The sequence below is a fragment of the Charadrius vociferus genome, unplaced genomic scaffold, assembly GCF_000708025.1.
Source record: "Charadrius vociferus isolate BGI_N301 unplaced genomic scaffold, ASM70802v2 scaffold676, whole genome shotgun sequence".
NCBI lineage: Eukaryota > Metazoa > Chordata > Aves > Charadriiformes > Charadriidae > Charadrius > Charadrius vociferus.
Genome location: NW_009648661.1, coordinates 565,645 through 590,064, shown reverse-complemented (window position 1 = coordinate 590,064; position 24,420 = coordinate 565,645). Strand labels below are relative to the sequence as shown.

Here is a 24,420-nt window from a genome sequence, read left to right as displayed (position 1 = left end):
TACAGAGCAACCAGCAAAGCCCTAGCGCGGACCACCAACCTTAAACACCACCACTTTCACTAACACAACATTATATTATGCTTCCCTTGTTCTTTTTAGACCCACCAACCCAGGAAAGGAATGGGGCGAAGGAATAACTGAAGGGGTTAATATTAATTTCAAAAACAACCCGGCTGTGCTGAGGCAGCAAAATGAGCACACATATGTGCAGCACATTCTAACGAGATAAGCAGCACTTTTCCACCAGGGAACCATTGCTCCTACGGACTCTACAGACAAATCCTCACCAAGGCAAAACCTGAAGGACAAAATTCAAGGTATTCGGGCAGAGAAGGTGCTGCAGTGACCCAGGAGCTCCCTCTGTACCCTTTCCCCTTCAGCATCTCACTGCAAAACAACCCCAATCACCAACCTGCTCGTCCTGTGTGCCGCTCGGCGACCTGCAAAAGAAGATCATCGTCACTCGGAGCTGGCGCTTCAGTCACCGCATCATTTCAGAAAAGCCCCTGGACTACCAGAGAATTGCCTCAGCCTGCTTTTAAAATCCCACCCATAAAGACTTTTGGGTTTGTTGCTTTAAAACCACACTGCCACGTCTGCTCGTGCGGGAGATGAGGCGTTCGCAAGCTCTGGACGCCAGCGAAGCCAAGAGGCAGATGGACTGGTGCCGTTCAGACACGCGGCACTCCCAGATAAATGGGACGAGAGGGAGGAAAACCTGCAAAGCACCTTCAGAAGAGCAGAGGAAAGGGAGCATGAACACAGAAGAAACTTCAGATGGTACAAACAGTTTAAAACTGACTTTAAGCATCTTACTGCAAAATGTTTGATGCCCTACGACGTCTGCGAACAGGCAGCGACAATGTGTTTTGAGGCCTTCCAGACACATCGGCGGCCTGACGCTCACACTGCTGAAACACTCAAGGTGAAAGGGGGGTAAAAAGCATCTACGGCCTGCAAGGTTTTAAATATCTGGTAAAGCAGATTTGAGTTGGGCTTATGCTATTTTTAAGACAATACTTTTCTGATTAGCTTTACAGTGGCACTCGGCACACTGTGTCAGAGCACTGCGTTCCTTCACTGACATTGAGAGTACTTCAATTCGGCTGTCCCCACCTCCGAGCAAGGTCCTCATTGCACAGCAGTTCCCCGGGGCTTTTAAAACATCTTTTCACATTTCAAACCAAATCTGAAACTTAGCTTTCAAATACTAAACAAATCCTACAACAAGAATCCCCCCTCTAATACTGAGTTTCGAAACACGTTACCTCAACTGTATTTTTATACAACCATCTCCTTCAAACGTTATTTCAAGTTCTGTTTCTCCAACAGCTTCTGTTCTTGGCCGGAAGCCACTGGTTATTCGCTCCAAATGCCACTGATCCCCCAACCTTCTCCTTTCCCTCACCAACAAAGATACCTTTCTTTGGACACGAGTACCGAAGATCCAGCACTTGGCTTACAAAGGTTCATTAAGTAAGAAAAATTAGTAAACAGCAGATTTATAAAGAAACAAATTCAAAGGTCAATGGGAGAGAGGCAGAGCTTTTCAGAACCAGAAACACTGACGGCAAGCAGTAGAACCTCCTCCTTCCCTTTGAGAGCTAAGAAAAAACAGCAGAGACCTCAGCAAAGGGCATTAGGTCGAAAAATCTTTCTTAGAAAGGGAGGTTGCACTATTCCGAACTTCCCATCAGCGAAGAAATCAGAGAAGGGGAAGCAGGACTTAGAAAAGGAGAAGGCAAAAACGAGGTTTCTTTTCTTCCATACTTGTGTGGCAGGACGCTGTTCTCCTCTCTCAGTGGCTGTTTCAGTTTAGCGTTTTCTTCCTGGATTTTGACCTTCCCATCCTGCCAAAAGGAAACATTTACCCATCAGTTGAGCTATATGAAGACTCCAGTTTCACCGCTGCCACGCCGCAAAGGGAGAGTTTACACCGGTGCTTCGGGAATACTGATGTACCCCTCCTTGGCACCGAGGTGTATTTGGCCACGTGAAAGCACACCAACACCGATCCACCCAAAGAGCAGCTCGACATGCTTTCCTTTCGCTGTAAACAAAAAGCTAACTTCATGTTTTAAAGATGGACTCTTAAACATGTCCTGTGGTCTCCTTCTAATAGGAGATACAAGAAACTTCACAGTCACCTTTTTTTAATTTTAATTAACAGCAGATGCGGAACAGGTAGATGGGCTGAAAAGGCTTTTTAAAGACTGATCAGTGAGACAAATCCTCTCAGCCAGGAGAGGAAACAAATCCTCCCTTCCTCCCCAGGTAAGCCCTGGGTCTCAGCCCGAGCCACCTAAATCCGTGACACCACACCGAAACACGACTGTCAAAAACCAGCTGCCCACCCGCCCGCGTGGGCAGCACTGGTGGAGTCACCCACGCGTGCACCGCGCTCACGTTGTGACTGCAATCTCTGCAGAGCTCTTCTATTTCTGCAAATGCAGATTTCCACCGGATCAAGCACCACCTACAAATTTTGTGGGCCAAAAAAAAAAAAAAAAGAAAATAAAATTTAAAAAGGCCACTCTGAAATTGCTTTTTTGCACGTTGGCCCATTCGTTCCAAATGGGAGCGCCGCACACACGCTACGGCGCTCGCCTACGGAGGAAAGGAGGGGAACCCCACGCAGACTCGAAGCCAGCGACGGGCTGTCCGCTACGCAGCCAAGAAAACCAGCTGTTCCGCCTTCCCGACAGCCAACCAACCTTCGCTTTACACATCAGACTACCCACTTCTGGGGTGTCGCGTCTGCATTTTTACCGACCAACCGCACCGCACTTGGCTCCCGATTCCTTCTACTGGTTTACAGCTGTTCTGCTACAGCAAACGTCACTTTTTGATAAATGATTAATGATGTGTAAATATCTTCACTGAAACGATGTGCGATATTGGTTAAAACCAGAAAAAGTGGCCCAGGGGAGCCCAGTGAAGGAGACTCAAGGGCAGCAGCACATGTGGGAATTGCCGAAACAACCTCTATCGCTTCACGGTTCTCCTAGTTGCAAGTTTTGTTCTCCAAAACAACTGTTTCGCTGCCAATTCCCAGCAAAAGAGCCTGTTTCGTTTTACAGAAGCAGCCACAGAGCAGATTTTCACTTTCAAAGGCAAATTTACTGCTAAAAAGGGAGTTTCACCTGGGGACTATGAGTTTTATTCTCAAGATGAACACAACACTTCGCTTTAAAAAAGACTGAATTCACTAATGCGCAGCATTAAAAGAACACCGAAAGTGACTTGGGATGCCCTCAAAAAAGAGTTTTGTCTCCTGAGTTTTACCGTTTACCTCTTTCAGGAGAATATCCCGTATTACGATGCAAGAAATAAAACCAAGTGAGTTCGCTTTTCATAAGATGTAACGTTTACAGTGTCTCTCCTGCTGTATTATGCTTGGGTTTATTGAATTAGTGAAGGAAAACCACAATCACTGCCAAGATTTTGTCAGGTACCCAGCTTGGAAGAGGAAATCAGTGTTCTGCAATGAAATGTAACACTTGCAGTATTTTTCTAAGGCTCTACTCAATAAACCACCTATTTACTGAGCGTATAAAGACATTCCAAAGCTCATTTTGCGGTGGCACATCAACAATACGTATTTATTGCCTAATAAAGCTCAGGAAAAGCAAATGTGCAAAACGAAACCATATTTCAAACATGAGGCAAGAAGGGGAAAAGTCGCATTACCTGTCTTAGCCAATTCTTCGCGCCTTTTTTGTTTTCTTGGCTGCGTTGGTGACTCTGTGACCATCTGTCTCTTTCCCGCCTCAGTTCTAGTTCAAGGTGGCTCCTAGAACACAGGGGTGGGAGTGTGAATAACGGCTCTGGTTTTGGAACGCTTGACATCGAGATCAAATAAACTATTTAACCATTTAACCCTCTCTTTACACGAACGCAACTGAACCCCAACTCAAGAGCTGAAAACTGCCTCCTTGAATAAAAAGTTGTCTCGGTGTGTTACGCCGTAACATGTCAGGATGGAAAAAACCTAAAAATTCTTCATTTAATTCTAGCACAGTTTTGCAGGAAACTGCACAGTCAGCAAACCTGCTGACTATGTCTACAAGCCCTTAAAAACACTTAGTTCTTCATCTAGTACAGAACTGTTGAGCAGTGCGCTGTTCACAAGGCGTTCTTCAGCACGCCACCTGCTCCAGGACAGGCTGTGACACCGAATCCAGCAGCCCTGACCACTTCCCAACGCCACCCACACAGCACGGACGGACTGTCCCTCCCTGAGAGCTGTGGCAATTCTTCTGACACCTCACCCGGATGTGGGGCTTGGTCCTCACGGAGCAACCGAGAGCTCCTCCCTAGAAGAACCTGCTCTGCTCCCACCCTCAGTGGAGCAACAGCACACGAGCAGGTCAGTAGGCGGGCTGGACCAGGAGCTGCAAACAGGCTGCATACACTCTTTTACAGACCGCAGTCAACTCCCTGGTCTACCCTAAGGAAGGGATGGAGATGCTCCTTGAGGACCACCAAGCAGCTGAGGCACGGAGCTGCACCGGTACGGCAGCCGAGGCTCCTGTGGCAGTGCCACGCGGCGCGTGCTGCGGTACGTCGAGCCGCAGGGAACAGGGACGTGGCTGAGTGCAGCACGGTCATACTCAGGAGGACAACTAATTGGGGGGTCAAGGACAGATGAACAAGTCCATCCGTGGTCCCTGGCGCAGTCTGGAGCAGGCTGAAGAGCAGCACCACTCTAAATCTTTCTGTGGATCGCAGACTTTTCACTCTGGGGCACCGGAACGCTCAGCGCCTCCACGACTGCAGCCTGCCTGCGCGCAACAGCCACAAAGCTCTGAGAGCAGGGACCGAAGTGCCAGAAACTGCATTTTCTGAAATCACGACAAGTAAAACACAGTAGCTGCCGTAGGAACGACCCCGTCACCAAAATCCAAGCCTAGAAGCTGAGTATCTGCTGGTAAAATTAGTGGCAAGACGTGTACTATAAAACATTCAGAATCCTCATCGCTATTAAACCCAACATTACCCATTATTACCCTCGTTAGCCTCCATACCGCTCCAACGGTTTCTTAAACAGCTCGTTATGACTACATTAATTACATAACCTGACTGAAGTCAGTAAAGCCGGTGGAGACTTCGATCCAGAAACGAATCCTCGCCTGTGCTGACATTTAAAAACCAAACCAACTGAGGGAATTTTTGTTTATAACACGATTTAAAACCACCGTCACCAGAAACACAAAAAGCCCCATTTCCTCTTCAAGGAAGACAACTCAAGCCGGACCACCCACCGCAGCACCCTCCAACAACCTCCCTGCTTTGAAACCCCGTTAAATAAAGCAGTGCAGCCTCCCAGTAAGAGAGGCTCAACCGCTTTCATACTGTCATCTTGATGGAGCTGGAGCGAGGAAGGAACGAGAGAGTCTCCAACTGGTGCAAAAATAAACCACTTGGCAACTGTCCTCCCCAGGTGGCCACACTAACCAAGTTCCCCTGGCACAGCGTAAGGTGCACGTGCAGAGAAGATGCGTTCCCCACGTATACCCCAGCACACGGCTAAGCTCACCCACGCACGCCCAGGACCTCGTGGGCATTTCTGGTAGAAGCCATTTGCCGGCTTTGTGGGTGCCCCCTGTAACTTTTTAAAAAGAGGGAACAAAAAGCTGTGCCAGGAGGGAAGGAGAGGACAAAATAAGAAAATGCAGGCAGCAACGCTTCCGCACAGTTCCTTGCAGTGACCTTGCAACAAACAGGAGATGCGTCACGGCTGCAGAAGGGGAGATGCTCTTCTATTTTAAGATAAGAGGATTTCTCTGTTTTCCTGATACTGGTAAACTGATGACACTGCAGGGCAAAATATGATAGCTCTCGCCAAGCTCTCTACATTCGGTTTCCAACTTTTTGGTTGCCTCCCAGCAAAACTGAGACCAGTTTCAGCTGGAAAAAAAAAAAAAATAATCAAAATTTAAACCACAGAATCGTCTGTCAGACCGACAACCAGGAGTGACACCCCTTGCTCCAAACTTGTCAGTGTTTGGAATCTAAAGCTAAGAGTGAAAGCAAATTATGGTATTACAGTGGGAAGCCTGATGCAACGCTGGATGTTGGAGAGGTTTACGTTGCCGTCAGAGACCTGACTGTGCGTTGCAGCACAGACCCAGCTCCCTCTCGTTCCCTAGAGCAGGGTAACGGTGCCACGTGACCTCAGTGCAGACTGAGCATCTACGGAGCATCCCAGACAGGTTTTGCAGCTTGTGGTGACCTCCGTCCTGCATCTCTAGCGCTGCAGGTTTCCAAAAGAGATGGTTATCTGCAGACGCCCAACAAATCTAACCGCAGTGCAGAAAGCCCCCATGGACATTGCCGTATTCAGAAAAATATCCTGACATTTTACTTCCACCCAAGAGATGTTCTGCAACCTGCTTTTCATATTCCACCACCACGAAAGGTCTGTACTTTTGCTGGTGGTTTCTGCCAAGCACGGAGTTCTTTTGCATTTTCGTCCAATCCGATTCTTCTAGTCGTAACTAAAGACACACATGTTAAAAGATTTGCTGTAAGATTTGCCGTCTCGCAAAGCTTTTCACCTCCCCGGACTCAATGCCTGCCTGGCATCTCAAATACCACTTGTCTCTCCAACCCCTCCCTCCTTTCGTGATGGCCCTGCCTGCTTTCTCCTAGACACAGCGAAAGCACAGCCCAGAAAATAGATTAGAAAAGGATCTCTTCACCGCTGCCTGGAGAGCTCTTCCACTTCCAGCTGGAGGCTGTTGATTTTGTCCCCAAACTCCTGCTTGAAGAGGCGGTTGTCCTGCTGGGCCAACTGACGGTCCTTCTCTGCCTGTCGCAATCTGGATTTGAGCCACATGAACTTGTGATAAAAAACAAAAGCCATGGTGGGGAGGAAGACCGAGTTTAAGCAACAAATAAAAAAACCCAGTGAAAAGGTAAAGCCAAAAAAAGGAATGGTAAAAACAATGGAAAGGAGGAAAATATTTTAAAGAAAAGCAAAATGTAGGTGAACCAGGCAGAAGCTCTGATTTTCAATAGTTTTTATTCTATTACTACAGTTTACAGCCATTAGATGAAAAACATAAAACATCACTTGTATCCAGATTCAAAGCAAACCTCAAGTACACAGAATTTTAAGTCAAATTTGATTTTAATGTACGTTACATTTCAGCTTTGCACATGTAACTGGAACTTGCAAACATAGGTTAGCTACTATATTGGGAATTAGTGCATTTTCCTGGTCTCTTCCATGGGCTGACGCATCGGCTCAAGCGCCCAGGCGTTAGCACACCACAGCGTTTCCGCTTCGGGCCTGACATCCTTCATTCTGTCTTATTTTAGCGTTACTGGGACAGCAAACAAAACCAGCCCAACCCCTGTTTCTACAGAAGAAATCCGGGGAGGGGCAGGGGAGTTAACCCTTCTACCTAGCGACTGGGACACCTTGATGAAAGCTTCCGCCTCGTTATTGTTATTTTATTTTTCTCCAGGTAGTTAAAATGAGTTTCTAGTGAAAGGTTACTGAAGGTTAGGGTTTATACTCTCAAGCGTGCGACTTGGGCACGGCAGAGAGGTTTAAAACGGGTCTCCAAGTCTGCTTGTGCGCGGGAGTCGACTGAACAAGCTAAGCGGTGGTACAGGAGGACTAGGGCTGAGCCTCCCGCATCTCGGAACGTACCTAGTGAGAATCAATAGGTGTCCTGTCCCCAGCTGCGCTTCAGTCACTTCAGTTTGCCACCCACTGCCCCGAGGAGCGCAGAGGGAGAACTGGCAACCAAAGAATTCCTACAGGCATCTCACCAGAGGAAAAAAAAACCCTTATTCGACACAGAAAACCCCCCAAATGTGATCTTCTTGAAAGAAAATAAATCAATCTCTAGGAGGACTTACAACCTGAAGCCTAGGATGGACCAGCACGGTGAACTTGTGCGGCCACAGGGAAGAGGATATTAGTTTATAATAGCCCAAGCTACAGTTACCTAAAGTTTTGCACTGGGGTGTTAAATTGGCAATGATTTTTCTTACTCAGAGCTGTTTCCAAGCTTTAGCTGTTCTTTCGTTAGCAAATTCCATTTGTGTTGAGCAACAGAAACTCAGAAGCAAATGAAAGAAGTGTAATAGTAAGAGGCAACTCTTCCTTTTAAACCACGAACTACTCAGACAAGGAATGGTCAAGTACCAAATTACCATTTCCACTCCCCACCACTGCACATTTTGTTCCTTTTTTTTGTTTCTTTCTTCTTTTTTTTTTTTTTTGTTTCTTTTAAACACTAGAGTATAAAGATCAAATTATTTTTTGTAAAACGTGTAACTTCCCTTTCTAGGAAGAGGAGAGACCTACCAAAACACCTCTCCTCAGCTCCCTGCGCTCGGGAAGAACCGCAACGTTATGTCTAGAGGGATTCATGGCAGAGGTAGAAGGCAATGCAAAGATAAGGAGGTTTCCACTGAACTTACCACTCTATCGTGTTACTCTAAGACACCTAGCTACTAATTCTGGACACATGAAGTTTAAAGGAATAAGGATAAGTCATTAGTCCCCAGCCTCCCACCAAGTCACTAAGGCAAAATGGTTGCAAGCGGTCTCGGTTACAAGAGGGCTGGTCTTCACGGTGATGAGCTAGCGAGTCGCGCCCCTTCGTCTCGGACACGGGGCTGAACCCACAGAACACAAAAGGATGGGTAACGGCTTGGGGTACGCACACAACTACTTTCAACAACTTCCAGGGATGCTTTTTTTTTTTTTTTTCGTCTACTTCACAAAAAGGGTAACACAGAAAACTAGTTGACTTTCCAGAGCTGGCCAATCTCGTATCGGCTTGACCAACGCACCTAGTATCCATAAATGCTGAAGACTTGTGCTGCTGTATACGGTATGCATCACCGGGATGTACAGAGCCACGTATCTGCCATTCCTGATGCTTTTCTGGTGTGTTTATTGGCCAACTCATCGGTACTTTAACACGGTTTAAATGGCAAAGGTAGGGATTTTTATACCCGACTCTAAATCTCTGAAGAAAAACTCACTGATTTTAAAAATTCAGCAAATTCCAAATCAACTTTAGGTGACAATTAACATTTTAACAGTTGCTTTTAGCAATTCTCAAGTTCTCCCCTCATAAATGAGTTCTGATGTCAGAGCTGTGAGGTGACCAGACATAAAAATGTCTAATGATGCTTCTGGATCAGTTTGTTTGCTGCACTATTTAAGGTTTTTGCCTGTTTCACCAAATCCTTTTCACTGTATAAGTAAGTCAGAATGAGGATGATGAAAAAAATGGAAAAAAATAAGAACAGCAAGAGAAAAAGAGCAAATACATTAGCTGAGTAGATATTATAAAACATTTTAAAATACAAGTTTTCTACAAGCAAAATGACCTTTTTCATAAAGAATCATTACAAATATAACGTTCTCGTTTTCGGGTTGAATTTAGTGTTTTGACCTTCTCACTAGGTAAGTCCCAGACGTGTTGCTGAGCTATGCTTCCCCCTCATTTTCTCAATGAGCAATTCGCAGAGACTGAAGTTCTGAACTTCTGCCTAAACCATCGCAAAAAAACCCTGCCTTCAAGAGCAAGGCAAAAAGGAGCGTTGCTCCTTCTGAAATCAATCTCACTTCGATGCCGAGGCCCTCCTAATTTCATGAGTAACATGAGTCAGTAACAGGAGAGCCACGGGGCCATTAGGATGGAACCTGGCCCAGTCCAAATGGACGCTGTACCCATGGGCTATCTTTATCGGCTTCCAGCAACAGCCAGGCTGCCCTCTCGTCTGCCTCTGTTTACTTTGCCAGGAGGATTTTTTCAAGCTCTTCTCCCTCAGAAAGTACAAGGCTGTTCGTCAAGAGAATGCTTCAATTGTTATTTTTTATTTTTTTTTTCAAAACAGTATGAGAGATGTGGAATAACCACGCGCCTCTGAGCCTCAGCTGCACGCTCATCCTTCCCGCTCCTACCAAAAAACTCTCATTAACAGTCAAGCCCTTCTCTAAGTTCATATTTACATTTTTTAAGCAGTGCTGTCAGAGATGGTAATTTGACTTGTAATGACTGCATAACGTACAGTGCAGCTGACAGAGACGAACAAAGCTGCAATGTTAATTACTGGTTTAGTAGTATAGTCTCTTCTCATAGAAGCCCTCCTGAGCACGCAAAGCACTTCTCCTAACAGCATCTCAAAAATTATAGCTCTCCTCACGTAGCTCTGTTGAGCCGCGGCTAAGCAGAGCGCTCAGGCTCTCACCTGGTCCGGTCAGGGTCAATGAGACACTACCACTAGAATACACGCGTGACTTTATAATTTTAAGAGTTTCATTTTTTACCTTTGTTCAAGCTGTTTGATGGTGGCAGCCATCTGATTTGTTTTTTCTTCCAAACGGCTGTTTAATTCACTCTTCTGTTTCACTCCCATGTCTGAACTCTGGAAAAAGTAGTATCGGGGGTTTTTGTAAGTGGCAGTAAAACCAAAATAAGCCACGATAAATCACGTGGCACATGAAATGAAATGGGCAGAAGCCACAGAGGCCAGAGAACGCGCTCAGAAAGCAAATGCCAGGTCAATATCACAAGGACAAACATCTTGCCATATAGGCGCTATGTCTGGACCCCACAAAAAGGCAATACCAGGAACAGTGAAGCTTCCTGTATAATTCATATTACTGCAGTACCTGCTAATAACATTCAGCTGTTTTGCACAGAATGATTGGCTCAAACCACAACAGGAGAGCAGACGCAACTCTTTCCTCTTCTAAAGTTTATTTTAGATGTTTTCCGACTTTTTGCGTGTTGCTCCTTGTCTTAAGAGTCTGCTTTTGTCATCACACAGTAATTTATGTAATTACACCGCGCTCCTTCAAATACGAGACTGTACTGGAGCAAAAGCTACCATAGCTCAATTTTTATACCACAGAAACACAGCAGAGGCTTCCCCAGTCACACACACATTTCCGGATCATCACGAGTCTTCCTTCAGAAGAAATTGCACTTAATCCTTTAAGCTCCAACACATTCAGTTGTTCACGTACTACAGCTTTCTTGCAGCAAGACCGAGGTATGCCACAGAGGCTGTAAGCCTCCCACACCTAGCACCTTTTATAAATAGTCAGGGGGGAGGGAAGAACAAGAGCTATCGCTTCCATCTGATATTCACTGCATTTGATTTAATTATTTCCCTACCTGCAGCTTGAAAGACAGTTCATGCTTTAGGGCCCTGAGATCATCCAGTTGCTGCCTGAGCGCCACCAGCGCATCTTGCTTCTCGCAAACATCCTTCTCCAGCATCTTCATGGCTAGCTCCATCTCCTGTCGCATCCCGATCTGCACCTCCAGCTCTTTCTCCACATCCTGGAACATGCGGATCAGTCAGCGTTACCAGCCAGCCTTCCTCACCATCCGCGAGATAACCACCCCTAACTGCTGCTCCTGCCGATGCAGGCACGACCTAGAAGCGTGCTGCATTGCCGCAGCGTCACAGTTACAGAGCTGACCCGAGGGCAAATAAGGACAACAGATCCACCTTTTCAGTCCAGTATTAAAGCAGCGTAATTACTAGCACAGAGTCAGAAAGGACAATATAGGCTTATGATGGGGGGGACTAGGGAAAAGCTGGCAGACCCCTTATTTCCTAAAAACATTCTGCTCAGGCATTTTTCTCCCCACCAGCTGAACACACTATATTGAATAACAGTTCAGACAGTGGCAATACCCTTTTCTACAAAGGGGATATGTCACACCCAGAAACACAAGCGCACTGCTCCTTTTGAGAAACAGACCTCCAACTGATGAATAGAGCCACAGAATTAACATCGCTTCTGACAAGACTGTCGCGGATCAAGCAGAAATGAAAGAAATCCCCTGACCAAACATTTTCAAAAGTGATTGTCTGGAGTTATTACACGAAAAAGCCGTTTGTAGTGAGCTCCAAGCTCAGACAGTCCTTACCAGCCGCAGCTGAGTCTCCTCCTTTAACTGTTTTCGTGCTTCAGTCAGTGCATGTCCATCAGCAGTTCTGTCTTTAGTGACCTAAGTTAATGAAGAAACCCAATTAACTTGACAATATATGCTACTAGCCCTCACATTTGCCCATTATTTGCTTTTACCACCACTTCGAAAACAAATTCCGCAACTATCAAAACTCAAAGCTCCAGTCACTTAACGCAGCACGCATCTCCCAGTTTCCCCAAGTGCTCCCTGTACTTCAATGGGTATGAATTAAACGCACAGACTGTCGGTTTTCACAACTTTCACAATATACTAAGTACGGTTACAAAATCTCAGAAGAAGATCTTACGTGTTTTAAAGCTAAAACCAGATTCTGCCGTAGTTACTACCACTTTCAATCAATCAACAACTAAAGATTATAGATCCTGCCCCCCGATTTACAACAAGGGTAACATTTCCGGGCAAAAAAGCACAACTCCCGCATCCAAATGTTCTTGCCACCCCCTCAGTAAATCCTCCTTCCTCCCGTCCCTCCTGACACCTCCGCCCAGCGCGCCAGGAACACGCTGTGTCAGCTCTCTGCTCTGCGCACGCTCAGTTCCATCAGCTAAATCCTGCCTGGTGTACTGTGGCTGAGGTCCATCTGTCACCCCTGCAGAGGACCCACCTGGAATCACTCTTCTCTACTGCAGTTTTTGTGAGAGATAGGTAAGGAAATAAAGGCTCTCGCAAACACCCGCTTATCGGTTGAATTGGGGCTGGGACTGCCCAAAAGGTTCAGTAATCATTCACACACACCAACCTTACGATTGGACTCTAAGATGTAAGAACTTTCTTCTTTAACCCGTTCCATCTCTTCTTGCAGTGTAATAATCCTGTTGTTTGCAACCGCAAGCTGTGAACAAAACACAACAGTAACATATCAAAACTATACTTGACCTTTTTTTCCCCCCCTCTAGACACGTTTTCTGTACTTACTTTTTACATTCAAGGTGAGAAAAAAAACGTATTTGGAGTGGTAAAAGAGAACTCTGCTTCTACCACAGAGAGAGACTATCTGAAAAATCATCACTTAGTGCCAGTGTGATGGGTTTCCATGATTGGATAAACAAAGAATTCCCTACCTATTTTGGTTCCTGTTTTTTAGTAACGTTATTGATTTTCTCAGGTCTCTAGCTGCTAGACTGCGTGATGCAGGCAGTGCAACTCGGAGATCCTCACTCCATTCCCTTTCCCTTGCCAAAGGTAACAAAAAGGAAAAATGTGAGCACATGGCAGCTAGGTTTTGTTGACTTCTAGCAAGTGAAATATATTACTAGAGAAGAAATACTCCGACCAGTTTGCCAGTGCTTCAGTAGCTTGGGTATACTGCTAGGCAGAGCACGGGAGATGCAGGATGCTCAGGCATTTGGGCAGGCGGAGCTCCTCAGAGAAGGAGGATTTGGCTGGAAACGGAGGACCAGTAGCACGCACCACCCTCACGAGACAGGACATCTGCCTCAAAGGAAATCCCGATGAAGATGTCACAGCAGGCCAACTGATTACTTCGAGTGTGTGGTCAAAGACCGAAATAACTTCAGAAAACTCCGTGTTTCGTAAATCCTAACTTACATAAGCCTTCCACACAAGAAAAGCACAGCGACATTCCAAGAAATCAGCAATGTTATTAAGAGACAAACCCAAATAGAAATTACCCTGATAGACATGCGAGTCTTTGGTACAGCTCAAGCCAAATAAATTGATGTGACATGTGACGCAGTTCATCAACTACACCCTGGAAACAGTCCTGCTTGGCACAGCATGTTCCAGTGTCACTTGAATTCATACTTTGAACTGCACGCACACTTCGCCAAGGCACAAGCATGTAAATTATTAAAAAAATCAAAAAATACTTCAGTCAACATTGCAATTAATCTCATGGGTAGCATGCCTAATGGGCACAGCACTCATACTCTGCAGGTAATAAATCAAAAGCCACTTATTACAGCAGCATTGAGAAACGCAGCCTCAACTGCCGACCGCCTTTTCAAAATTAAAAATTTTAGTTGTGAAAACCATTTCTTACTCCTTAATTGCAAGAGTGGATAAACTGATTTTCATCACTAAAGCCTCTCATCATTTAGAATACATCCATTACAGTAAATGTTCAATAACCAGACACACCGACCTCCTCTAATGAGGGTGACCAAGCAAAAAAAGAATATCTATTTCATATTTGTACTGCAGGAACACTGAGACATCCCAATCAAAATCATTCTGCTGAGCTAAGTGACACGTGGACAGAGATACCACTAGGATGAGACCTACTAACACCCATTTGTCAGAGAACTGACCCCAAAAGATTTTATGACATTTATGCCATTACTAATGAACTGCGAGACCGATTTTAAAACACAGGTCACACCTATGACGCAAGTACCAACCATTTTTCATGCTAAGACTGAATAACGTTTTATCTATAATAATATTTTTTTCCTTTATTTCTTGCAAATTGTGACATCTAGAGGAAAAAGTTATCTTACTACCTCTACACTGTAGTCAACTTCTGCACATGTCAAAATAAACAGACATTTAAAAATCTGTCATGTCTGGACATCTCCTAACCTACATCAGCTGTATGGCATACGAAACCGTATCCACCATACAATTTATTCTACGACATTTTCCAAATATCAGAAAGCACTCTTAAGACTTCAGAGGGATCAAGTGTATTCAACAGCTTTTGGTTTTTAACGGAAACATTTGGTTGTTTCTCCCCCTCATGCTTAGTCAGTAGCAACAGCCAGTGTCATCCCTTGGCAGGTCAGTTATTCCAGTTCCATCATTAAACACTCATCATTACGAACACCAGATGTCTGAAAATAACTCCTTCCATACCTTTTTAATCTCCAAATCCAAAAGGTCAAAACATTAGATGATTTTCTATTAGGCTTACCTCCTCGGTCAGTTTAGTGTTGGATTTTTCTAAGGCATCCACCTTGGCCTGTAGGTTGTTTACTGTAGCACTGTTGAAGAGGAAAAAAAAACACCTACAGTAACCCTTTCTTTTTTAAAAGTCATTTTTCTATTTTGCTATACTCTATAATAAAGAATAAATAAATCACGTCTTACCTTAAATGTCTATTGAGTTCTTCCACATAGTTCTTCTGGTCCAAAATAGCAGTTATTTGGCCATCTCTGAAAAAAAAAAGAAACAGTATTCAACTCAGCCATTTGGATTCAAAGCACGAAGAGACACCACTGAAGGTCTACGAGGAAACGAGGGGATACAGCCCGCGTAGCCAGCGTACCCATACCCCAGGTCTGGACGAGTCTACCTCGTGCACATGAAACACCAAAGCCGAGTTACAGGCTGTGCCTTTATCATCAGTCACCGTCCCCTGACTTCTCAGAGGCTGCAACTGCTACCTTCACCTGGATGACATTCGGGCATTTGGTGACACTCAAACCAGAACCATTAAGGCAGACAACGTTTCAAGGAATACAGTGGTATTCCAAAGAAAAAAAATATGTGGTTTTGCACATTTATATTGGACAAGAGTCATCTTGCCAAAACCCATTCAAAGAAATCTGTCAACAAATGCTTGTTTTGCATGCGCTCCCACCAGGAAATCGTAACTAAAGAACATTATAAAACTGAAAATATAGTAATTGCAATCAAAATACCTGACCCTGAGGGACTCTAATTAAAGATATACTTGTATTCAAACTACCAGGACCTGCTTAGAAGGAAGAAGTACTCTTGGAGAACCACAGAAAACTGCGACGCCTGATCCATAAGTCAGCGTCCCCACGCTGCTGTTTCCAGCCTCTTGCTCCGAATGTCACCCAGCTCCATTTGCGTATGCTGGCACAAGCACTGTGGGCTACTGTTACAGTTATAGCCTTTTCCAATAGAGATTTTTTTTCCCCTAAGGATGCTATGGTGCCAAAATCAACTCCTATCCTGCGAGCCACACAACCGGTGAAGGCTACGAAGCTGCTTAGCGAACAGGCTTTAGAGGTTGGCAGACCTAACTCAGCAGAGGGTCACTTCAAAAATATTTTTATCTTCAATTGCCAGTTAAGGAAGAACACACAGAATTTCTGCGAGACCCTCCTTTTCCCCTGCACCCTCCCAATACTTCCGTTATCTTATTTAAACGTTATGGTTTATCACAGAAGAGGAATTCAGTTTAAATCGCTTTTTAATTAAAAATGTAACAGCTTGCAGGGCAACCCAGAATACTTGAAAACAAGTTACCAAGAGATAAGAAGCAGGACAATTGTGCACCCACTTACCCTTCACTGCCTTTTGTGCTGTTCCCGTCTTTCAAATACATTGAGAAATCGATAACTCCAACCTAGAAAAAAAAATTGCATTTTACATTAAATACTTTCTCAAAGACTAAACCCCGTCCACAGTTATGCAAGTTTAGAGTCATTCAGTTAGAACATCAGTACATGTTGTATTAGAGCAAGGATCCCTTATGCCAATAATCCATCAAAAATTAATGAAAACGCAGCGTATTTTAAGCATAAATATAGTAGGATGAGCAGCAAGTTGGCAAGCAAGTCTTAGGACATAAGGACAAAACATTACCATCAGCCTATCTGTATATACACTGCTCATGCAAGCTGGAACATAAGTGCATACAGGCTCATTTTCTTTTGTTTAACAGCTACAATGATCTCATCACACAGTGTGAGTGAATTAACAGTTCTGCTGATCTCTCCCCTCATTTGGGCTATGACCTTCCCTGTTTTCGCCTCCTTTTCCCGTTTGCTACATTTCACTCCGCAGTGACCTGCATGCAGACCACAGCAACGCATAAGAGCAAAGAGAAAACCAAAATCCTGAGTCTCCGCTCTCGGCGCCGCCACCTAACTGAAGACCAGATCATAATAATTAGCTTATATTAGTCTTACATTACATATAGAAACAAACTAATCTCTTAGTTGAATAAAGTCCTCTACAACGGGAAATTCTTCCAATTAAAATAAGCAGAAAAAACCATTAACTGAATAGCCAGTACCTGTGAGTCCAGGTCTTCTCCTTTCATGCAGAAGTTGGCATCGATGACATTCAAACCTACTAGGAGGCCAGCAATGATGGCACCTTCTTCTTCCATCATCAGTGCATTGGGCTCGTAAAACTCACTGCAGGATGCACAGCAAGAGAAGACAAAGGGTTACATCTTTAAAAGTCAACTAAAATAGTATTCCATATACCAATAACGCAAGCTCAGCCTTACCAAAAACCCAGGCAGCAGCACGGAGTCCCCACAGAGCTGTACTCCTACCTCCTATCCAAGTATTCCTGCTCTAACTGCACAAACCTCTCTTAGCCCAGTAAGTCTTTAGGTGAGGCAAAGAATCAATAATTAGGAGACCTGGTCCCTCAGCTGTTGAGAGGTGACGGAAAGGAAGTACCATTCTTGAGTGACGGCACAGCACGCTGAAGATTTAAGACTGGGGCTTGGTATCAGAGCTTTTTAAGTAGCGTACTAGTACTACTCTACTACATCCTTCTATTAACACAAGGCACCGCCACATTTTCCAGTGGACGATACCAAGTTCTCCTTTCTAACCCCGAGTCGGCTATGGATTTACATGGACAGCCAGCAAAACCCCATGCATTTGAGTAAAGAAACACCAACGTAATTATTATAACCTACTTAAGCAGACACAGTACTTCATATCTGTGGACTTTCAATTAAACTACAAAATTATTGCAGATTTATAAGGGGGAAGGAGAGATATGGAGAAGTAAAGTGACTTGTTCCAAGTCAGACGGTAATGAAGTGACAAGGTCAGAAATACATCCAGGGCCAGGATTTCTCAGAGAATACTGTATCCCCTCTATACAAATATTTCACCCAAATCACCTCCTTGGAACCAAAATTTGTGTTTATTCTAATGGGCATTTGAGACAAAGTGGAGAAATAACAGCTTCTGAATTAAGAAAGAATACTAAGCGGTTTTGACCCCTCAGAGGAAGCTTTGCATTTCACAAATACTACCATTTCTCAAAAAACCAAAAATAAGTACACACATACTTCACCATTTGGGTGTAAAATACTGTAAAGATCTTACAAAAGGGCAGAAGTGAACCCAAGCTAACCCAAGAGCGAGCTCAGCGCTCACCTGAGAAGATCCTTTCTGTTGATCAAGGCTTTCATGTATTCTGAAAGTTTCTTCTGCATTAGGGCCAGGCGAAGCCAAGCTCTTCCTCTACCCACAGGTGTCCTACGAAGGCCAGAAACAAAACAGTTACAGACATGCTGCAATGCACATTCACAAACTGCTTTAATAATCCTTTTCTATCTAAAGTTTCTGCATCTCCAAGACAGAGCCGGCACTGACGAAAACAGGGAAATACAAGGTATTTAAGTGCAAACAGTTACAGACATGTTTATCCAAGCAATCACTGCTTCTCTCTCTGTATTTGTTGTTATACCAAAAATATTTCCCCGACTTTACCCCTGCCGGCTGCATAGGCAGAGATCAGCTGCCTCAACACGTCACCTTCTAATTCAAAATCAGTTTTGCATAAGGCAAGTCAGAACAACCTGCGTGTACTTCAGTCCAGCACAGATGCCCAAGCACCACTCCTTCAGGTAGGGCGAATCCACAAAGACAACTGGAAACACAAATTCAGTACTGTTCTCTTCAACTATTTGGCTGATTAACACACTCGCAGGATGCAACGGGTTATAGTCTCAGCCCTTCCCCCTCTGTTTCTCCTGGCAATCTGAAGCTCGCAGCTTTAAAAATACGCCAACTGGTATGCTGCATCACAGCTCTGGCTCATCCACCCTGGCGTGCTGGCCAGGAGCCAGCATCAGATGCTCCGAAGGAAGGTGTAAATCCCCCGTGTTGAGCAGTATTCTGATTAGAAAGGAAATTTCTCTTGCACTCCAGCAGCCAGTTAGGTGTCTTACACCGGACAGCACGTGGGGCGCTTCACTGTCTAACCTTAACGAGTATAAGCAGCAACTGCCCATTAAAGTCATCTTCGTTACTTCCTATTCTTCACCTCGGTAATACGTGACGTGACGTTTCCCAAGCGTTAGTATGAACAGAAAGCTGAGGCTTAGAAGCAATACATGCTAAAAGTGTTTTTTTCCTCTCCTCTTTAACAAAAACTAATAAGTTCTCTAACTTTGTGACTGAGCCTCCTTTTACACAAACTTTACAAGTCTGCCTGAATTTATTTAAAAGAAAAATTATGTCTATCAGCCTCAAAACTATTTAACCTGTCATCACCTCCCTTCCAATTCCCTTCCTCTTCAGTCTGACTTTGGAAAGAGAGTCCATAGAGGCTGTTCCCATTCCTGAGACCCAACCATGAGTCATTTAGTGCTACCAATAAATGCACTATTGTCCATAATGCCCCGTGACCTTAACACAGAAATAATACACCCTACCCTCTCCTTCTGCAGTTCCTTGATTAAGAATAAGAGCAATGATACATTTTTATTAGCAAAATGTGGCAGATGTATTCCTGAAGGAATACCTTGCCCTTCCTTCTCTTCCTCAGAATCCTTCTTACTAGAAAAAACATTATGTACTTACGCAGTAAAAGACTTTACTTACTTCAGCCCTGGGAGATCCTTAACACTTGCTGTAATTTCTGCAGCTTCAGGAACAAGTTTTTCTACTAGTTCTAGAGGTCCCCAAAATGACTTATTTTGCCCAAGGAAAGTCTTTTTGGCTAGAAAAAGAGAAAGACAAACAATGAGCCTGTTAGGCCTGTGCTGACTAAACACGTTCTCAAACATTGTCAAAAGCAAAGGAACAGTAGACAAAAACTTCCAGAGAGATTCTTCTGGGACTGCTGCTGGGCAAGCACAAAAGATGACTTTTTACGCCCAAGTGTGGCAATTACTGGGATCGTTCAAATAAGGGAAGAGGAGATTAAGACAGATGCCAGAAAATATTCCGTACATCCCCAATATGCCAAAACAACACCACCAGGTGATAACCAGCAACTTAGATTCACTGGTCAAAATTTCTACTAGGATGCTGTCGCTGCCCCTGAGTTACACTTGATGCGTGCACGGTAATTTTCCTTCACTGACCATCCCATTACAAGCAAACGGACCACACCACTTCAAACCTGCTCCTTCTCCGTAGCTGCCAGAAGCTTCTCTGTGCACCCTTTCATCCTTCAGAAAAGCCTCCTAGTGACCCTGAGGTACTAAAACTGGAGATTAATTTTCTTCTTCTGTAGTTCCTACCGCTACTTCACAGCAGCAGTGAGAAGACCGAGAACTCTGTTAACTTCCAACTCGTGACCAGCAGTAGGGACACTGGCGAACGGATAAACAAAGAAGCTGAAGAATAGGAATACTTCTCCCTTGCACAATGTTGCCTTAACCAGCACAGCAATCCCTTCTTCTGCACACAGTGCTGAACACCACTACTAAAAAAGCACCACAGGGTGTACGCATAGGCGCTGAGCGGGCATTTCATATCCTCTGCTTTTCACCTCGAGCTATCACGCAAGGGTGGCACATCAAGAAAAGCAGTCTGGTATTTGGCAATTTTAGTTGTGACTCCGTATTATATGGCTAAACATATGCTCTGCTCGCTATTTTAGAAAGCAGCTTACAAGACGTTAGCTGCACAAAGCCAAAATCCTCAGTTTTGATAGAAATATTGAGAAAGGACCTCTGTGTTGCAGTTCCTCTTCCAGCAAGAGGACCGTTGCGTCCCTAAAGCATGAGGAAGTGCAAAAAAAGAAGGGAGTCATGAGTTTGCCGAGTTGCTAATTTTATCACTGAACACTTAGCTACACTCAAGTCATCTGAAAAGCTGTTTAAAAAATGCCAAGCACCTGCAACAACGGTCAACTTTTCTCCTGCAGTGTTATACCTTCAGCAGATGTTTTCCCTTCCTGCAGCCCGTCAAGTCAACGTTGATCGCAGCAGTGACCCTGCTCAACCTCCCTTTAGTCTACTGTAGATTACAAAACTAGATTTTTAAAACAAGATTGTTCTTTCTCCCTCTTACGCTACGACAAACAGCCCAGGAGGACTGCTCTCACGCAAGTTTACCTTTCAAGCCGTGTTTAAGGCAATGTTCCATCACAACGAAGAACTGCTGAAGAGGTGCATAGTCCGAGTCCAGCGTCCTGCCCAGATTAAGCGCTGATTCGATCAACCCCTTGATACTCAGTTTCGCCATGTTCATCAGGTTCATGCGTTCATTAGCCATGAGATAATTCGGATCTATTAAAAAAGGAAGAAAAATACTGTTGAGTAACAGAAGCTATTTTTAACACAGTACGATATCCCACATGTCTGTCTCTCTGTCCCTCAGCTTTGAAGACATTTTTAAGGGCAGTCACAGTTTCATGTGAGGCACCTTCGGGCCTTTTGTTGAGAAAAATCAAAATTAACTAGCATTTTATGGCCGAAGCCACAATGACATGGAAACAAGCAATATATCACATTAAGGGTGCCTCAATACTACAAGTAAGGCCAAGCTGGACGGGGCTTGGAGCAACCCGGTCTAGTAGGTGTCCCTGCCCAGAGCAGGAGGGTGGAACTCATGATTGTCAAGGTCCCTTCCAACCTAAACCATTCTATGATAACTACAAAACCTTTAAATTTTCAAGAAAGAGAAGCTTGAAAACAGATGTTAATATTGCGCTTTACATCTTGATAGCACTTTACTGAATGCTACGGCCGTCACTCGCTCCAACCCAGACCCCCAGCTTTGTCCAGCAATTACAAATCAGTAAGAATTCTCCACTTGTGATTTGTTCGTACATCTACAGATCACCACCACAAATTCTCCACGTGATTTGTTCATACATTCAAAGATAACCGCAAATCCTCCCACACGTCACCCATTCATGTGCCCCTATACCTGGCCTTGCATCTTTTCTTCTCATGATTATTATTTTTTTAAAAAAAATTTGGACGTACCACGGAGCCAATTCCCACCTCTCTCCGTTTTCTCAACACTACTGTTTTTTACCGCTGACAAGAAGGAGCTGATCTTCACGGCTCCTCTGACAGCACGCTCTAAGTCCCAACACACACAGGTTTCCCACGACTATATTCTTCCTCTACCATACTATTAATATTCAGACCTTTACACTTGCCAGTAGCAAGAAAGAAATGCAGACACACTTTTTCCAAACTACACCCTCCCCACAGGTCTCCTGCTCCCTGACCTGTGTAACCTGCCTGTGCCAACACCTATCCTTTCACCCAGCGCCTCTCTTCCCCAACACCATCACTCTGTTCCCAATACCTCAAGAAACAAACTCATTGACAACAGTATTGCGCTGTTACTAGAGTGGAATTGTCCTACGGCCACAACAAATAAAGCGTGCTTAAGCTTTAGGCCTGGAAATACATAGAAATAAAGAGAAGTTCTTGCTAAGAAAATGCTGCTGCATCAGTTGCACGTTTTCTGTACGTATCTGTTCCACCTGCAACCTCACACCCCGTTTTTGAGCTGAAGTTTTCGGCGCGAGCAGTTTCACCCCTGTAAGGCACATTTATTGCAGGGCTGCTGTAAACAGCCATGGACCCATGAACCAATTTGGGACCTTCACGGGTGAATTTACTACACCTAGCAGCAGAAACGTGACCAGAGGACATCTAAGACGACCTCTCTAAGCACAGGGTACACGTTTTATCTGCTATACTGACAAAGCACGCTTGCATTTAACAAGTAACTATCAGAGACTAAAAACCTTCAGTTAGAAAAAAAAAAGGGAGATATATTTCTATTTAAATTGCAGGGGAGCACGTAGCTAAGTGATGAAAAAACTCATAAGAATACCGAGAAATCGAAGCTGTGGAAGAATGGCTGTTCCAGCAGGCTCTGTGGAGTACCACCACCCACACCCACCCAGCAACGCTCACCACCGCTGGGGTGTTCTCAAGCTCTTGCTGACTGTTGGGAGGCTCCCTCACTCCAACATAGAGACAGCTGAGATAGGTTCTTATGTCTCTCCTTAAAACTTCTCTCGTGGTCAAGGGGGAGGGGAAGATGCAACCCTCATCCCCAGCGGATCCAGTCCCTCAGGGACGTCTTACAGAAGTTTGGGGTTGTGTTCAGCAGGTTTGCCGCTGAGTAAACATCAAATCTCTACTGGGCTCTACTAGGGCTTGAGCTGTCTGGATTGTTAACAGTTCTCGTCCTCTTGTCAACGCAACTGTGAAGAACAATTTCTTGCCATTTAAAATGCAACAACTCAGCCAGAAGAGGCCAAGGGGCATATTCCTCTGAGACTACTGCAGTCCCCTACAGGACTTGTCCTGGTGATGCAAGTCATCATCCTGCTTCATCACGATGCTCACACTGACAAATCCGGTTGCTCGAATGCAAACTCCTTGTCACATCAAATGTACTGCCACTGCACTGAGGCATCTTGTCCCCACCCACCAGCCAAAACGAAAGCAAGGAGCAAGTACAGAATCATAGATTAATGAAAAATCACATCACTCCCACTTCCAGTCTTGGATATCTCCCACAGGTTGAAAAGCACCGCAGGCCCAGCAGCATGTAGCCAACAGGAGTAATACTTGATTTCAGAAACCTATGGCTGAACCCAAAACAGGCAAGAGGAGGAGAAAGTGCTGCTGTGCGACTGAGACTCCTCGTGCCAGACAGGAGACACTGAAAGGCCCCTCAGGGTTGAGAGATGAAAAGCAGCTACCGAAGTGGAGACACAAACATCCTCAATCAAAGAACCTGAGAAATTATGAAAGCAAATCAAAAGAGAGAGCACTTGTGGAAACCTGGGAACGAAGGCGGGTTTGCTGAACCTGCCTCTGAAGCACACCATGGTCAGGTTCCCACGGCTCCAAGGCCAGCTGGCACCCCGGCTGGAGAGGGCTGCTCATCACCGCTTGGTTTCGGGTGGCCTGTCCGCCAGGGGACAGGCTTCTTTTATCGGGGATGCTGCTGATGACTCCAAGAAATCCACAGACCTCACGCTGCGGCAATCGCACTAGCAATACTCCAGCCCCCCTCACCAAAGGGGCGCTACGCAATGCCAGCGGGAATTGTCAGGGATCAGCAGCCACCCCTCTAGTCATGCTCCAGGCCACATGTCCTGCCACGGACAAATGCCACCTTGTTCAGAGAAGCAGCAAACAAGTGCAGTTGTTCCTGCATCTCCACCCAATCTTCTACTGCTGAAGGACAAAGTGATCAAAAAACCCCTGCGAGCTCTGTTTTATTACTCCTCAAGCCCTGACCGCCTTGGCTCGCATCTTATAAAAAGGCTGAGATTAGGCATTCACAATTTATTCCCATAGTGTAGAAAACTCCCAAGTACTCATTTACGAATGCAAATCTCCTAGCAGCATTGGACTGCAAAAAGGTTTCATTTAGTGGGTGATTTTAATTGTTGAACTACAACTATTTTAAGCTGATAGGTCTGGCACCTATGTTGAGCACGTCACCTGTTTTGTGATATGCAATCAATTTTATAATTTGCAACGTAAGTAATAGTCACCATTACTAAGAACGCACACTCAGGAAA

At 44.7% G+C, this 24,420-nt stretch overlaps 1 protein-coding gene across 3 annotated transcripts in view; it reads right to left on the bottom strand.

The window, feature by feature from the left end:
• Positions 1-24,420, bottom strand: part of RUFY3 (RUN and FYVE domain containing 3) — a 45,093-nt gene that overhangs the window by 2,320 nt on the left and 18,353 nt on the right. For 2 of the 3 annotated variants that reach the window (XM_009886485.1, XM_009886486.1), the window contains 12 exons: positions 20,966-21,139; positions 19,503-19,620; positions 18,051-18,152; positions 16,940-17,063; positions 16,206-16,267; positions 15,036-15,101; positions 14,860-14,929; positions 12,721-12,819; positions 11,925-12,005; positions 11,160-11,327; positions 10,307-10,404; positions 8,647-9,226 (listed from right to left, as the gene is read on the bottom strand). In XM_009886485.1, the coding sequence (XP_009884787.1) occupies positions 9,154-9,226; positions 10,307-10,404; positions 11,160-11,327; positions 11,925-12,005; positions 12,721-12,819; positions 14,860-14,929; positions 15,036-15,101; positions 16,206-16,267; positions 16,940-17,063; positions 18,051-18,152; positions 19,503-19,620; positions 20,966-21,139 (1,235 nt within the window). In that variant the 3' untranslated portion in view covers positions 8,647-9,153. Of the gene's footprint in view, positions 1-412; positions 441-1,770; positions 1,851-3,690; positions 3,794-6,704; positions 6,825-8,646; positions 9,227-10,306; positions 10,405-11,159; positions 11,328-11,924; positions 12,006-12,720; positions 12,820-14,859; positions 14,930-15,035; positions 15,102-16,205; positions 16,268-16,939; positions 17,064-18,050; positions 18,153-19,502; positions 19,621-20,965; positions 21,140-24,420 lie in introns of those variants that run through there. The other variant, XM_009886484.1, reaches the window with a different exon arrangement.